A 14,482-nucleotide genomic window follows, 5' to 3' on the forward strand; every position below is an offset into this window, starting at 1 on the left:
AGCTGCAATTATCAAGACAGTGTGATATTGGCAAAAGAATAGACAGATAGGTCAATGGACCAGAATGGAGAGCCCAGAAAAAGACCACCATAAATATACTCAACTGGTCTTTGACAAAGGAGCAAAGGCAATACAAAGGAGCAAAGATAGTCTTTTCAACAAGTGGTACTGGAACAACTGGCCATCCACATGCAAAAAAGTAAATCTAAACCCAGACCTTATACTCTTTACAAAAATTAACTCAAAATGGATCATAGACCTAAGTGTAAAATGCAAAACTATAAAACTCCTAAAAGTTAACATAGGAGAAAACCTAGATAATCTTGGATACAGTACCTTTTTAGATATAATACCGAAGACATGATCCATTAAAGAAATAATTGATAAGCTGGACTACATTAAAATTAAAATCTGCACTGCAGAAGACAATGTCAAGAGAATGAGAAGCAAAATGCTTAGAGAAAATATTTGCAAAAGCCACTTCTGATAAAGGACAGTTATCCAAAAAATGCAAAGAACATAAAACTCAGCAATAAGAAAACAAAAAACTTGATTAAAATATGGGCCAAAGACCTCAACAGACACCTCACCAAAGAAGATATACAGATGACAAATAAGCATGTGGAATGATGCTCCACACCGTATGTCATCAGGGAAGTGCAAATTAAAACAACAATGCAATACCACTACACACCTATTAGAATGACCAAAATCCAGAACAATGACAACAGCAATTGCTGGTGAGAATATGGAGCAACAGGAACTATCATTTATTGCTAGTTGGAATCCCAAATGATACAACCACTTTGGAAGACAGTTCAATGATTTCTTGAAAGACTAGGTATACTCTTACCATATGATTCAGCAATCATGCTCCTTGGTATTTACTCACAGGACTTGAAAACTTATATCCACACAAAACCTGCACGTGGATGTCTATAGTAGGTTTTTCATAATTGCCAAAGTTTGTAAGCAACCAAGATATCCTTCAGTAGGTAAAAGGATAAATAAACTGGTACAGACAATGGAAAGTTATTTAACATTAAGAAGAAATGAGTTATCAAGCCATGAAAAGATGTGGAGGAACCTTAAATGTATATTACTAAGTGAAAGAAGCCAATCTGAAAAGGCTACATACTGGATGATTCCAACTATGTGACACTCTGGAAAAGGCAAAACCATGGAGAAAATAAAAAGATTGATAGTTAGCAGGGGTGGAATAGGGTGGAGGAAGGGATGAATTAGTAGAGCACAGATTTTTAGGTTAGTGAACCTGTTCTGTGCAATACTGCAATGACGGATACATGTCATTCTACGCTTGTCCAAACCCAGAGCATGTACAACAGCAAGAGTAAACCATAAGGTAAATTATGGACTTGAGTGATGATTATGATGTGTCAATGTAAGTTCATCCTTGGTAACAAATGTACCACTCTGGTGAGTGATGTTGACAATGGGGAGACGCTATGCTTGTGTGAGTAAGGGGTATATGCGAAATCGCTGTACCTTCTTCTCAATTTTGTTGTGAACTTAAAGCTGCTGTTAAGAATTGTCTTAAACAAAACAAAACAACAATAAAATGATGCAAATAAGTTATATTTAATTGGAATCAGCATCTTACTGCTTTATAATATAAAAGTGCTACTTTTTTGGTAGTTTCAGCTAGTCAAACTATTTCACCATGGACTGTTAGGTTCTGTAAAGACAGGGACTGTGTTTGTTATGTTCATTAATAAATACTCACTCTTGGGGTTGGCCCCGTGGCCGAGTAAAGTTCGCGCGCTCCGCTGCAGGCGGCCCAGTGTTTCGTTGGTTCGAATCCTGGGCGCGGACATGGCACTGCTCATCAGACCACGCTGAGGCAGCGTCCCACATGCCACAACTAGAAGAAGCCACAACGAAGAATACACAACTATGTACCGGGGGGCGTTGGGGAGAAAAAGGAAAAAATAAAATCTTTAAAATAAAATAAAATAAAATAAATACTCACTCTTAGGAAATGCCTGGTTTATCAGAGGGCTCAAAAATATTTGTTGAAAGGATAGCTTTCATTAAGTTTATTAGTTATGCTAAAATTATGTGCTGAAAGATATTAACAAATAACCATAATTCTTTGAGTTAGAATGACTTCTTTTTCTGTGGCTAGGTGTTGAGGAAGGAAGAAGTCAGAGAGAGATTCTATGTAAGTCATAGAATTCTGCTAGATCAGTTCACACAGTCCAACAGCCTGGTTTCCAGAGAAGCAAGCAAAAAGGAGCAAAGTGTTGGAGAGATGAAAAGACAGAAAGAACAAGGCAGAAAGAGAAAGCAAGTGAGAGACAGAAGCAGAGAAAGGGAAAAGCTTTCTCTCATCAGGAAGCTGCTGGGACTCCTTTAACTTAAAAAATGCTAAAAAAGTGTGTGTGTGTGTGTGTGTGTGTATGGGAGAGCTCAGACCCACATGCACTCAGATTTTAAGACTTGTACATAAACTCTCCGCCCACTAGTACAAAATTCAGAAAGATATTATTTTTTGGCATTTTTTTAAAAAAACTGAGGTACAATTGACAATAACTAGTAACAATAATTAGTTTCAGGTGTACAACATAATAATTTGATATTTGTGTATATTGTGAAATGATCACAATAAGTCTAGTTAACATCCGTCACCAGACATAGTTACAAAATTTATTTCTTGTGATGAGAACTTCTAAGGTCTACTTTCAGCAACTTTCAAATATGCAATACAGTATTATCAACTATAGTTAATAATTAGGTATTCTTAACACTTTTCTAGATAGTAATTTTATATTCCATAATCTAGCATGAATGTACAGATATTATAATATTTATCAAAGGATGTATGGGACCTTACTGTTACTGCACCAACCACCTTTTCTTTTTCACTCACTTTATTTTTTAGCTTCTGACTTGTAAATCACATATTCTTTCCAAGATGCTCTCACTATTTTACTCAGTCTTACCTTCATCCCCAAAACTGTCACTAAATTCATTTTATAACCGTACAGAATCTTGTTTGTTTTTCTTAGTTTTGCTTTCTTTCCATGATTTCTACTTGATTTGTAACTGCAGATTCCCCCTTTTATTTTTTTTAAAGATTGGCACCTGAGCTAATATCTGTTGTCAATCTTGAGAGAGTGAAAAAGAAAAGGTGGTCAGTGCAATAACAGTAAGGCCCCATACATACTTTGATAAATGTTATAATATCTGTACATTCATACTAGATTATGAAATATAAAATTACTATCCACAAAAGTGTTAAGAATCTTTTTTTCTTTTTTTGTTCTTCTTCCCAAAGCCCCGCAGTACATAGTTGTATATTCTAGTTGTGAGTGCTTCCTGTTGTGAGATTTCACTATTTTTGTATCTTAAAATATCCTCTCAGTGTGAAAAAAAACTAATGTGGTTTTGTTTTCCAGCCTGGACTCTGGTTGTTTCCATCTGGGAAGCACTTTGAATTAAAGTCTTAAAGAAAGTGAGGGGTGAGCCAGGTGGATACATGGAGGAAGAATGTTCTAGACAGAGGGAGCAACAAGCACAAAGGCTGAAAGTTGAAGGCTGTTAGTGTTAGGGGAAGCCAGGAGACTAATGTTATTGGAACGGAGTTTGTGAGCAAGAGCAGAGCAAAATGAAATGGGAGAGGGAGCAGCTAGCACAGGTTGTATCAGGCTTTATAGACCATTAGATTTTACCCTGAGAGAGTTGGGAAGCCTATGGAGATTGTGAACTGAGAAGCTATGATGTGACATATTTGAACACATCACTCTGGTGGTTTTGTTGAGAAAAGTCTGAATGAGGCAAGGACATAAAAAAATCCACTTAGGGTGAATGGTGCTCTGTCCAGCATACGATCTGAACAGTAGAAGAGTGTCAGCTAAAGGAATGATTAAAAGCATTACCAATCAAGGCATTCATTTGCATTCAAGGTTAAAGTAACTCTATAGTCCATAGAATTTGCAAGTTCTAATTTGTCTTCACATTCCTCAGAAAATTCTCCATTCTTTCCGTATGTTGATTGCTAGTTGGGTGATATTTGGCAGATATCTGTGCATGGTTTTAAACATTTTTTAATAACCAGAAAATTTCATTAATTTTCATGATTTAAGTTTTATATAGACCCTAATTATACCTGCCCAGAATATTAATTCTGCTAGTGTGTTGCTGAACGTTTGCTTTTAGGGCATGTTATACAAGTTAAGGGCATTATTATCTATTAATATAGTTACAAAGCCACAATGTTAATATGTGCATCAGTCTGATCTGGTTTGAAACATCTCAAACTGATTAATTCAAGGAAAAACTAATAAAGGTATATATACTTTTTCAAGGAGAAATATATTTACTTAAACACAAAAGTAAAAAGTGACATTCTTTGTGTGTTGGTTTGAGTTTCACCAGAATTAGACCCTGAGACAAGAATTTCAAGTACAACTAACTTCCTTGAGAGTTGATCCCAGGAAATATTGTCAGCGGAATGGGGAAGTGAGTCAGGGAAGGGATGGAAGTCAAAAAAGAGTGCATTATCAAGCAGGTTACCATGGGGTCAACTAGAGCTTAATTCCTCTAGGGGACAATGTAGCCAACTTGCCTCACGTGCTGGGTCTTTATCCATCAACTCCCTCCAGTTAGTGGCTGAGGGCCACTCCAATGGGGACCTTAATTCCCTGGCACCTCTGGCTTGCTGTATAGGTGGGCAGAGTGGAGTCCTGCAGCCAGAGGGAGCCCTTAGGCAATGAAATGCGGATCTGGCAATTTAAAATCAGGTCAGCATGCACAGAAATATCAGGGACAAGCCGATATGGAAGGAGCTGCCAACATCAACTGCTCTGGTTTGTCTATTTGAAGTGAGAGAAAATATCGTAGGTATACTAAATATAAACTTATGTTTATTTTACTGCTATATTTCAGGGTCTGGAATAGCTACTTGTAGTTAGGCAATCACTAAATATTTCTTAAATTTGTTGATGTTTCATGACCACCGCAACTGAATGAATGAATGGAAAGTTGACGTCCATATGGTTGAGTGCCAGGTTGATGGATTCAATTCTCTTAGAAACCACTCTGGTGCTCTTTGTCATTGGGAGCCTAATTTTCAGAGCTAAACCTGTCCTGAGGCAGACCCTATCACCCTGTAAATGCTGACTGACAATCAGCTTCCTGAGGCTAATTCATCATAGTTTGGAGTGGAGACTCTATCACCTTTTTGAACAGAAAAAATAAAATTTTTTTGGAGAGCTACACTTACAAAATGTATGCATCAATGCTCTTGGATGTTCCCTAACCCCTGTTAATGCCAAGTATGGCAGATAGGTGAAGGATGGCCCAGCTGAGTGGTTTTCCATGGTAATCTTGAGCCAGGAGTGGCAAAGTACCTTAAACTAGGAAGTAAGAATACATGAAGTCAGTTAGCAAAAAGTAAGCATCATTTCAATTAGGGGCAAAATCAGATGTAGAATAAGCAGTCCAAAGGGGAATCACCAATTCAGACAGTTAAAATGCAGATAGAAGCCCAAAGAGATGAAAAAATTATGAGAACTAATGAAAAAAGAAAATTGAAATGGGTCAGTAGAAGTCAGGCCCCCAGAAGTTCTGACATTAAAGTTATGTCTTATGATGTGGTTTGAGCATTGATGTGCATGTGGTCCACTAACAATTGTCATGTAAACCGGGCCAGAGGATGCCAGTGTTCTCTTTGGCTACTGTGCAATGGGAGAGAGAGAAGCATGCCCACTTCCTTCTAACCCTCCCAGGTGAGTAACATAGTGCTACCCCAATCCCAGAGGCCTAAAAATAAAACTGGAGTTAAAGTTTCTTCAAGTCCAGATGAAACCTTTAGGTAGTTTGCCTTTGATGTATTATTCATAAAGTATTTTCTTTTATCCTCTTTTCCTTTTAGACTATGAAACAATGTTTGCTAAGAGAGAAGACTGGCAAGTATTAGACAGAAGTGAACTCCTTCGATACTTCAATGACTGCGGTCACTTCCCAGCCCAGCAGCAAGTCGACGATGTCTGGGGCCTGGTCCACAGAGGTGAGGAGCTCCCATTTCCTTTCTTCTTTGCCCCTCCCTTCATTTCTTCCTCCCTATTTTCCTCCCTTGTTCTTTCCTTTTTTACTTTTATTAAACATCTTATAAATACTTTTCCTCAAATTTTTTAAATCTGATTTTAATATATATGAAAGAAGAGATTTAAAGGACAGGTTAAAAGAAGTTAATACAATAAAGCTTTTTTTATAGGAGTGGAGAAGGTGATTTTAGCTTTTATGATTTTAAGATGTTTTTTGATACAATGTAAATTGCATCTGAGTATTTTTAAACTACTATCTTTTAAATACTGATGCTGCAAAGCTTTCCTCTAGCCAGTTAGATTTGGTACTAAAGAACACAGCCAAGTTTATAGGTTTAAACATTGTAAACTATTTCAATATAAGAGAATTTCACAGTTATAAAATCATTTCTTTTCTAAACAGTAAATAAATGAAAGGACAGTATTGTATGAGAGTATTTCATTATTTAAATGGAGCAACATTACTCCCTTTTCTAAAGAAGGGTGAAAATTGTCACCAAGGTGTGGGAAATCTCAATGAATTTTCCTTAACTCCTTAAGGTTATTCTCAAGATTTCTTTCTATGTCCAGACTAACGCTATGGTTTGCTGCCGTGTTTAGAGATGACAGATGATGTATCCACAATTTAATTGAGAACAGAATGTAAACAAACAAAACCAAACATTTGAGGACCTTTTTTAATAGAGGATGCCAATAGGAAGATGATTAAAGTCAGAGTGACAAGGTTGAAGCTTCATTATAGGTGTGAAGTTCTCTTCCTTCATCAGTTCTTAGCGTAAATTTACCTAATTCTTTACCTATGGGCTTTGCTTTGCCACTGCTGTAGCCCTATACCTAGAGCAGTTTCTAGACTCTCGATAAGTATATGTTCACAGAATGGCAGAAGCATCCAAATCATTTTATGCTTCAGTGGTCATGACTAAATTGTTTGTTTGTTTAGATAATTTTTCCTGATGACAGAAACATTGAATATTTATTACAGAAAATTTGGTAATATAGAAATTTATAAAATTGCTAAGAAATAGCAATTGTTAACAATTCATGTCTATCTTTCCAGTTTTTTTCTGTACATATGACATTACTTTTATGAAAATTGAGATTATTTTTTACGTTTGAAAATCTGCTTTTTTGCTTAACAGTATTCATAAGGTTCCAAACTATAAATATGTTTTACAACATTATTTGTGACTAATAATCTGTCACATGGATGTTCTATAAAGTATTTACTGTTGCACATTTGAAGTCTTTCCATTTTTCTTTATAATAAATAATAAAATGAAAAAGTAAATACAGCAAAACAGAATCAATTAGGCATTTTAGAAACTTATAATGATTAGCGTTAGTAATTTAAAATGTAAGGATTTTTTAAAATTAACAGTTTATGGAGATATTTTCCTCTACTCATTATTTTGGAGTATATAATAAAGGCTTAGATTTAGAGCATGACTCTGGAATTAGCTTGCCTGGGTTTAATTCCTGGCTCCACCACTTACCAGCTGTATGTCTTTGGACAATTTATTTATCTCTGCTATGCCTTATTTTTCTCAACTATAAAAGGATGATAATACTACCTAAGTCACTAAACTGTTGTGAGGTTTAAATGAAATAATTCATATAAAATATGTGTCCCATTATAAGTGCTCAATAAATGTTTGCTATTATTCTTAAATAATTCTTAAGTATACTTAATCATGAATATAAGTTTTCATAATTGTTTTTTATTTTGAAAATGTTGAACCTAATTCTATAATGTCTCATTTTTATAGAGGTTATTTACTGAATGTCATCCATTGGTTTCCACTGATAGCATCTCTTTTGATTATCATAATGACCTGTGTGCTAAAGGAGGTTATATGCTCATTTCACAGATGAGAGAACTGAGTTTAGAAAGAGACTTTTCTAAGCTCATTAGTAGAGCTGGAACTTTCCCCTGGTCTCTTCAAGTCAAGTTCAATGGTCTTTCCGTTTTACTATGTGGAGACACTTTAAAAGTCAGTATTATGAAAACATAATTAGATGAATGATTAAAACATTCTTGACAGCAAGTACTGCCTTTTATTGATCTTTCACAGACTAGTTTAATGCTTTGCAATATAGTAGGTTTTCTGTAAATGATTGAGTCTGTTAAATTCCTTATTAAAACTAGAATTTTCCAAGGAAAACTTAGTTTAAAAATATATTGTTTTTATTATAATACCTAAAATAGGGAAGCTTTACTTTATAGAAAGGAGCCATTCTAACATAATTTTAAATATATGTTCAGCTATGTTGCTCCATCCGGTTAAAAAATTCTTTTGGTGCATAAAAAGCTTTCATATAAAATGGAAATATTCTAAATAATGGAAAGAAAAGAGAAGATTTATGGGAAATTGAGCTAAATTAATGATTTTCTCTTTGCTTCTGGCATATATTCCATTTTTAAGAGAAGATGATTTTATGCATTTTAGATTGTCAGTCATCTTCATTCATATTGACTTCTTTGATTGTGGGTAATAGCTCCAGATGTGCAACCTACGCATTTTTTTCAACCAGTAGAATATTTCACCTAACACATTTGTAGTTAATTTAATTGATTAACTTCTTCAGTGTGAAAACACCAAGTAGGTCACATTCTTAAAACTGTCTGTATGTGTTCAGTTATTTTTAGCTTTTTTTTGTTTTCATTCTTTATTCTTATCACTATGGTAACAAAAAAATTTGTGACTGAGAACATGATTTTTGTCTGAAAAATCTTCCTTTGGGAGAATGAAGCAACTTTAGGCTGCATGCATAGGCTGATCTTAAAAGCTGAAGACTATGCAAACATGGAAACATTTACTTGATATTTATTTAAATCTCAATGAATGAAACTAATAACAGTAGAATGGTATATCTGAAAGTAATGAAAATAATATGTTGTTGTTCTGTGTTATCTGTTCTCACATCTGCCCAAAATTTGGAAATTTGAACTTTGACGTTTTTCCAGTGTTTTTCCAATGTGTAAATAGAACTTTAAGTTTATTTTCTGTAATTAAAATGAACAGAAAACAACAATGAAGACAAGTCCATTTTCACTGTGGAGCCTTAGACAAAAATCTTAAAATCAGGGGCAGGCCTGGTGGCGCAGCAGATAAGTTCTCACGTTCTAGTTTGGTTGCCCAGGGTTCGCTGGTTCGGATCCCAGGTGTGCACCTGCACACTGCTTGTCAAACCATGCTGTGGCAGGCGTCCCACGTATAAAGTAGAGGAAGATGATCATGGATGTTAGCTCAGGGCCAGTCTTCTCAGCAAAGAGAGGAGGATTGGTAGCAGATGTTAGCTCAGGGCTAATCTTCCTCAAAAAAAAAAAAATCTTAAATTCAAAAACATAGAAAGTGCTTGTATGTTATTTAGCCTGACATATCCTATGCATCTGAGGAAACTATGGCCTGAGATAGAATGTGAGTTATTTCAGGCTCCTTAACTAGTTAGTGGCAAACTGTAACTATATCCTGGGCCTCCTGTTCCTTGGGGTACAGCTTTGTCCACCACAAGCAGACAGCACTGAGTTTTCTGCCATTTTCTCAAGATATGGCTTATGTTATTAAATGGGAAGCGTATAATGATTTTCCCTTAATTTTTTTTTCATATAAAGAGGCATTCTAACAATAAAATTCTAATTACGTAGAAAGGAGATTAAAGAGGATTTAAAAAGATAGTAGAGGGTTCTAGGATATAAGAAAAGTGAGACAGTGGCAAATTCTGATGGTAAAAGAATGCAGAAGTATCAGAGGTAACATGTTACCAAAGCCTTATTTTAAATAACTTCTAAGAAATAAATTTAACACATTCTTATTATAAAACATTTTGAAAAGCAAAAGATGATGTGAAAAATACTGGCAATTTTATGTCCCAGGATGACATGAGGCTACTGACTAGAGGTCAACTAGAATAGGTAGCCAGGTCGTCTAAGGATCTCCCAGTGCCATCATTAACGTTCGAGGAAAGTATCTGGCAATCTGTCTTCCTTTTTATATAATAAAAATGCCATTACACTGTATATGCGGTTGCTGGTACAAACCTCAATCCATGAACTCACTGTTTTTCTATAAGGAGTTAATTTTTATTTCTAGCCTCCATCCATCACAACGTCATTTCAGTCAATTTGGCTTTTCATTCTCTTTTTCTGACGTTGTGGATAGATAAGAATGGAGGGCATTTATGTAGTAACATGGCATGTGGAGTGTCCACCTAATCTGCAATGTCATCTGTCAACATAGGTATTTCCTGGTGTATTAGTTTGCTAGGGCTACCATAATGAAATACCACAGACTGGATGGCTTAAACAACAGAAGTGAGTGTGGATCATGGATCACTTTGTGTTTATCATACTTGGGTTTCATTGAAATTCTTGGATCTGTAGATTAGTGTTTTTCATCAAACGTGTCAATTTTTCAGCCAATTTTTTTTCGTACATTTTTTCCCTCTCCTTTCCTTCTAGGACTCCCATTATACTTATATTAGTACACTTAGCATAGTCCCGGAGGTCTCTGAAGCTATGCTTATCTTTTTTTCAATCTTTATTCTGTTTTTAAAAGTGATATACATTGATCTATCTTCAAGTTCACCATTTCTCCCTTCTGCCTTCTTAAATCTGTTGCTGAGCCCATTTTGCAAATTTTTCATTTTTTTAATTATGTTTTTCAACTCTAGAATCCATTTGGTTACTTTTTATAGATTCTGTTTCTCTTGGTAATCCCCATTTGGGGGTAATTTTCATATTTTCCTTTAATTCTTTAAATATAATTTATTTCAATTATTTGAGCATATTTATAATAGCATCTTTGAGGTCTTTGTCTGCTAAATCTAACATCTGAGTCCACTCAGGAATTTTATTGACTGCTTTTTTTCCCTGAGTGTGTGTCACACTTTCCTGTTTGTCTGAATGTTTTTTTTGTTGTTGTTACTGTTGAATACTGGACATTTTAGATAACATGTTTTTCAACTAGGGATTCTGACCTCCCTCATTCCGAGGATTTACTTATTTATTCAGTAGCTGGACTTAATATGTGGAATCTGATCTATTTCCCCTATGGTGTTTGGCTATTCATTTCTCTGTTCAGTTATTGTTTTTTAAATTTTTTTGAGTGACTTCTCAAAAGACCATCTCTGTATCTGTATAACTTAGTTATCAGCCTATTATTGGTCATAGTATTTATTCAAACATCTTGAGCCCTTAAGGTTTTTGCCCTCTGCCTATGTATCTGTGTGTGTGTTGGGGAGCAATTCAATATTCATTTTTATGTCTGCCTCATATTTCTCTTTCCTGTTCATTCCTATTGTTTCTCTGTTAGCTTGGAATATGTGTAAAGGTTATCAAGCCCTTCTGTGGCTTTCTCATTTCCAGAATCTGCATATTAAATTTCTGATTGGCCTGTGATTTCCCCCAGCTCAGACTGAAACTCAGGCTAGCAGAGCTGCAGCTTCTCTTTATTTATTTCCTATCAAGTGTGTTATGTACACTGTCACTGCCAATGGTTGTAGATTTTTTCCCATATCTTCAAATCAACTTAGCTTCCTATGATGGCTGCTTATGGAGAGAAAATAATAACCCTCATTTTAGGCATATTGATATTGGTTTAGGTCTTTATACTCTTGTCATGGTCCAGTTCAGTAGAGCCTATAACCTGGCGATCTACATTTGTTCACTAGAAAAGGACAGAATGCTCAAAAATATGGAAGCAAGTAAATGAGTAGAATTCTTAGCACAAAATTAGAATATCAGAAACAAAGTAATAAAGATGATTTAGGCATGTGGTCAGTGTTAGGAAAGTCTGGCACCTTTCTAGTGACTAAATAATGAGAATATTCCTTCTACTATCACCTCCACCTCACTAGTGAAAAGAGTCCCTGAACTGAAGTTCTTTAGCAGGATTTGAATTATTTGTGTTATATAACACTGGATCACTTTGGAAGTGTTTGATGTTTGTCTCCCCTGCTCTGATGAGTCTACTGCTAAGGTCCCATGAATCTACAGATTCTTTCTATGCATTAGAAAAACATAAAGGTTTTGTCAGTGGTGTCTATAGCCCCTGTGTAGCAGGATAGCACTTTTTTTCTGGTATTTTGTAGATATTTTCTAATGCTTTCAGTCATGTGAGAGGTCAAAGCACATTCTCTTCTCTGATTGATAAATTCAGGAATAAGTCATAAAGTGATAAGAAATGCATTCGAGCATACTAAATGGATGCCTTCATTGGTCGTGGCAACCCAGAGTCTTTTTTTGATAAAATTGTTGTTACAAATATATTCAACAAATGTCTTTTGAGCACTTACTCTGTGTTGTGAAATGTTGTGTGCTTCGAAGGTCTCAGGGTCTTCATAATAACTGGAGGGAATTGCATGCATATAACTAGATAAAAACAACGTTGTAAGTGCTTATACATTCACACATGTATCAAGCACTAAGATGATACAGATATTAACTATGTCTTAAGTTTGGAAATCAGAGAAGGTTATAGAGAATGTTTAAGACTTAAGTCAAACATTGTAAGATGAGTTAACTAGATAATAAAAGAAGGACACAGGGTTTAACACATAAAATAGAGATTATGTGCAAAGCAAGTTAGAGTTTTCAGGGTAACTGGTAACACTGAATGGGGGAAAGTTTGCGTCTGCCGATGGGTAACTGGAGAGGGCACGATGTTACCAAAACTGCTAACTAAAAGATGCCAGATCATTCACTGAGATCTAGTTTATTGTGATTGCTTTTCTCTGTAGGATTCTTCTTGTTTTGAGACTCTTATTCACCTGTCATCTGCCTATTAGAAATGGATGTTTCCAAATGCACGATGCAGATTAGATTTTGGATATAAATCAGTTTTGTGTTAGTAGGAGCTATTTAAACACTTTTTCCTACAACTTGAATACCCCTTAATAAACTAGAGACCAAACCCTAGGGGCAAGGAGCAACCCTGAACGATCTGACTGCCATCACCTTGCTTCAAGCTACCTGATCCAAGCAGCTGCTCCTACACTTCCACCTGCTTTCTCCTCCTAACACTGTTTAGAGATGGTTCTTGACATTTTGTCTCATCCTTCCTTGTTTAACTCTGGTAATGCCTTCTTTCACCCTAGCCATGGCTGTGCAAAGCCTGTGAAAGCTTATGCTAAGGGTATGCCATGGGAATTATCATGGCTAGTGACTTTCCCTTTTCTCCTCTTTCCTGTCCTCCTACAGTCATGTGAGTTGTTACTCCCATTAGTAAGTTACTCTAATTAGCCATTCTGGTATTTTCAAAGAAAATATTTGAGTCTTTTATTACTTGAGTTGAAATATTTATACCATTGCTATATAATCTGCACAGAGAATCTGATTAAATTTTGTAATATTACTTAACACCAGCTATTCTTTTAAAGCCTGTCTGTTTTCTTTAAGTAGAAAATAACCATCTTTAAGAAACAGCAGGAACAGCAGGGGTTTGAGAGTGATATAACTTCAATAAAGGTATAATTACTTTCATAAGTCTGTTGGAGAGCAAGGCTTTAGGCTCCTTTTGTTAGATCATTGTTTATTAAGATTACACACCCAGTACTCCTAACATGCAGAGATCCACTAGCAAGTCTTTGTTTTATGTGATTAAATTACTATAATATCAGGAATATAAACTCCCTGGTGAGAACAACTTTGCTATGCAAGTCGCTGATAAAGGAAAAAAACATTAGTATAAAATATATCATCAGAAATTCTTATGAAATGCAAAATTTTATGATATAGTATACTTATTCTAACATCATAAACATAGCATGAAAGCCCTTTGTTTTTTTGGGCATTTCACTTGATTTTGAGTCCTGCTAATTCCCACAGTGAAGTGAAAACTTCCAAAGGACTTAAAATGGTTTTCAGCCCTTTACAGTCAAATAAATTTTACAGTTCTTCCTAAGCCTACTTCCTAAAGTCACCTTTAGGAATTAACATTTTATAGCATTTCTGAATCAAGCTTTTAAAAGAAATTGTGCTCTGCTCAACAAGGAAGCATGATGCTCCCATGCTGTGAAATCTATCATGCTTTATATAAATTATAAGTTGTATTGAAATGAAAGCTTATGACTCAGATTCATAAAACCAAGCAGTAAGCTGCCAGTTTGGCAGCATAGAAGCCAATTGTTAGTGCTAAAGGCTTGTTTCTTTAAAGTTTATCTCTAGAGTAGATGATAAGCCCATGAGAGTTTCATTTTGATATTTCAATTTCCAAAATTTAAAATTCGGTGACTGTTTCCATGTTAAAATTAACATGGTAATAGTGTTGCATAGATGTGTTTTTTTTATGGGTTGTGTTGCCCTATTATGCAAGGAAATGTTCGTAGTTTCTTTTAGGGCATAATTTTCCAGACATTTTAAATGTAAATATCTCATGTTCCTACCATAAAGATGTTGGGTTTCTATTCTTTGGAAG

At 35.3% G+C, this 14,482-nt stretch overlaps 1 protein-coding gene across 5 annotated transcripts in view; it reads left to right on the top strand.

Moving 5' to 3' along the window:
* The window catches only part of IQCM (IQ motif containing M), a 417,125-nt gene that overhangs the window by 243,244 nt on the left and 159,399 nt on the right, over positions 1-14,482 (top strand). For all 5 annotated transcript variants that reach the window (XM_070257817.1, XM_070257806.1, XM_070257801.1 and 2 more), the window contains one exon: positions 5,897-6,031. In XM_070257817.1, the coding sequence (XP_070113918.1) occupies positions 5,897-6,031 (135 nt within the window). The remainder of the gene's footprint in view (positions 1-5,896; positions 6,032-14,482) is intronic.

This window comes from Equus caballus, chromosome 2 (genome assembly GCF_041296265.1).
Source record: "Equus caballus isolate H_3958 breed thoroughbred chromosome 2, TB-T2T, whole genome shotgun sequence".
NCBI classification, from domain to species: domain Eukaryota; kingdom Metazoa; phylum Chordata; class Mammalia; order Perissodactyla; family Equidae; genus Equus; species Equus caballus.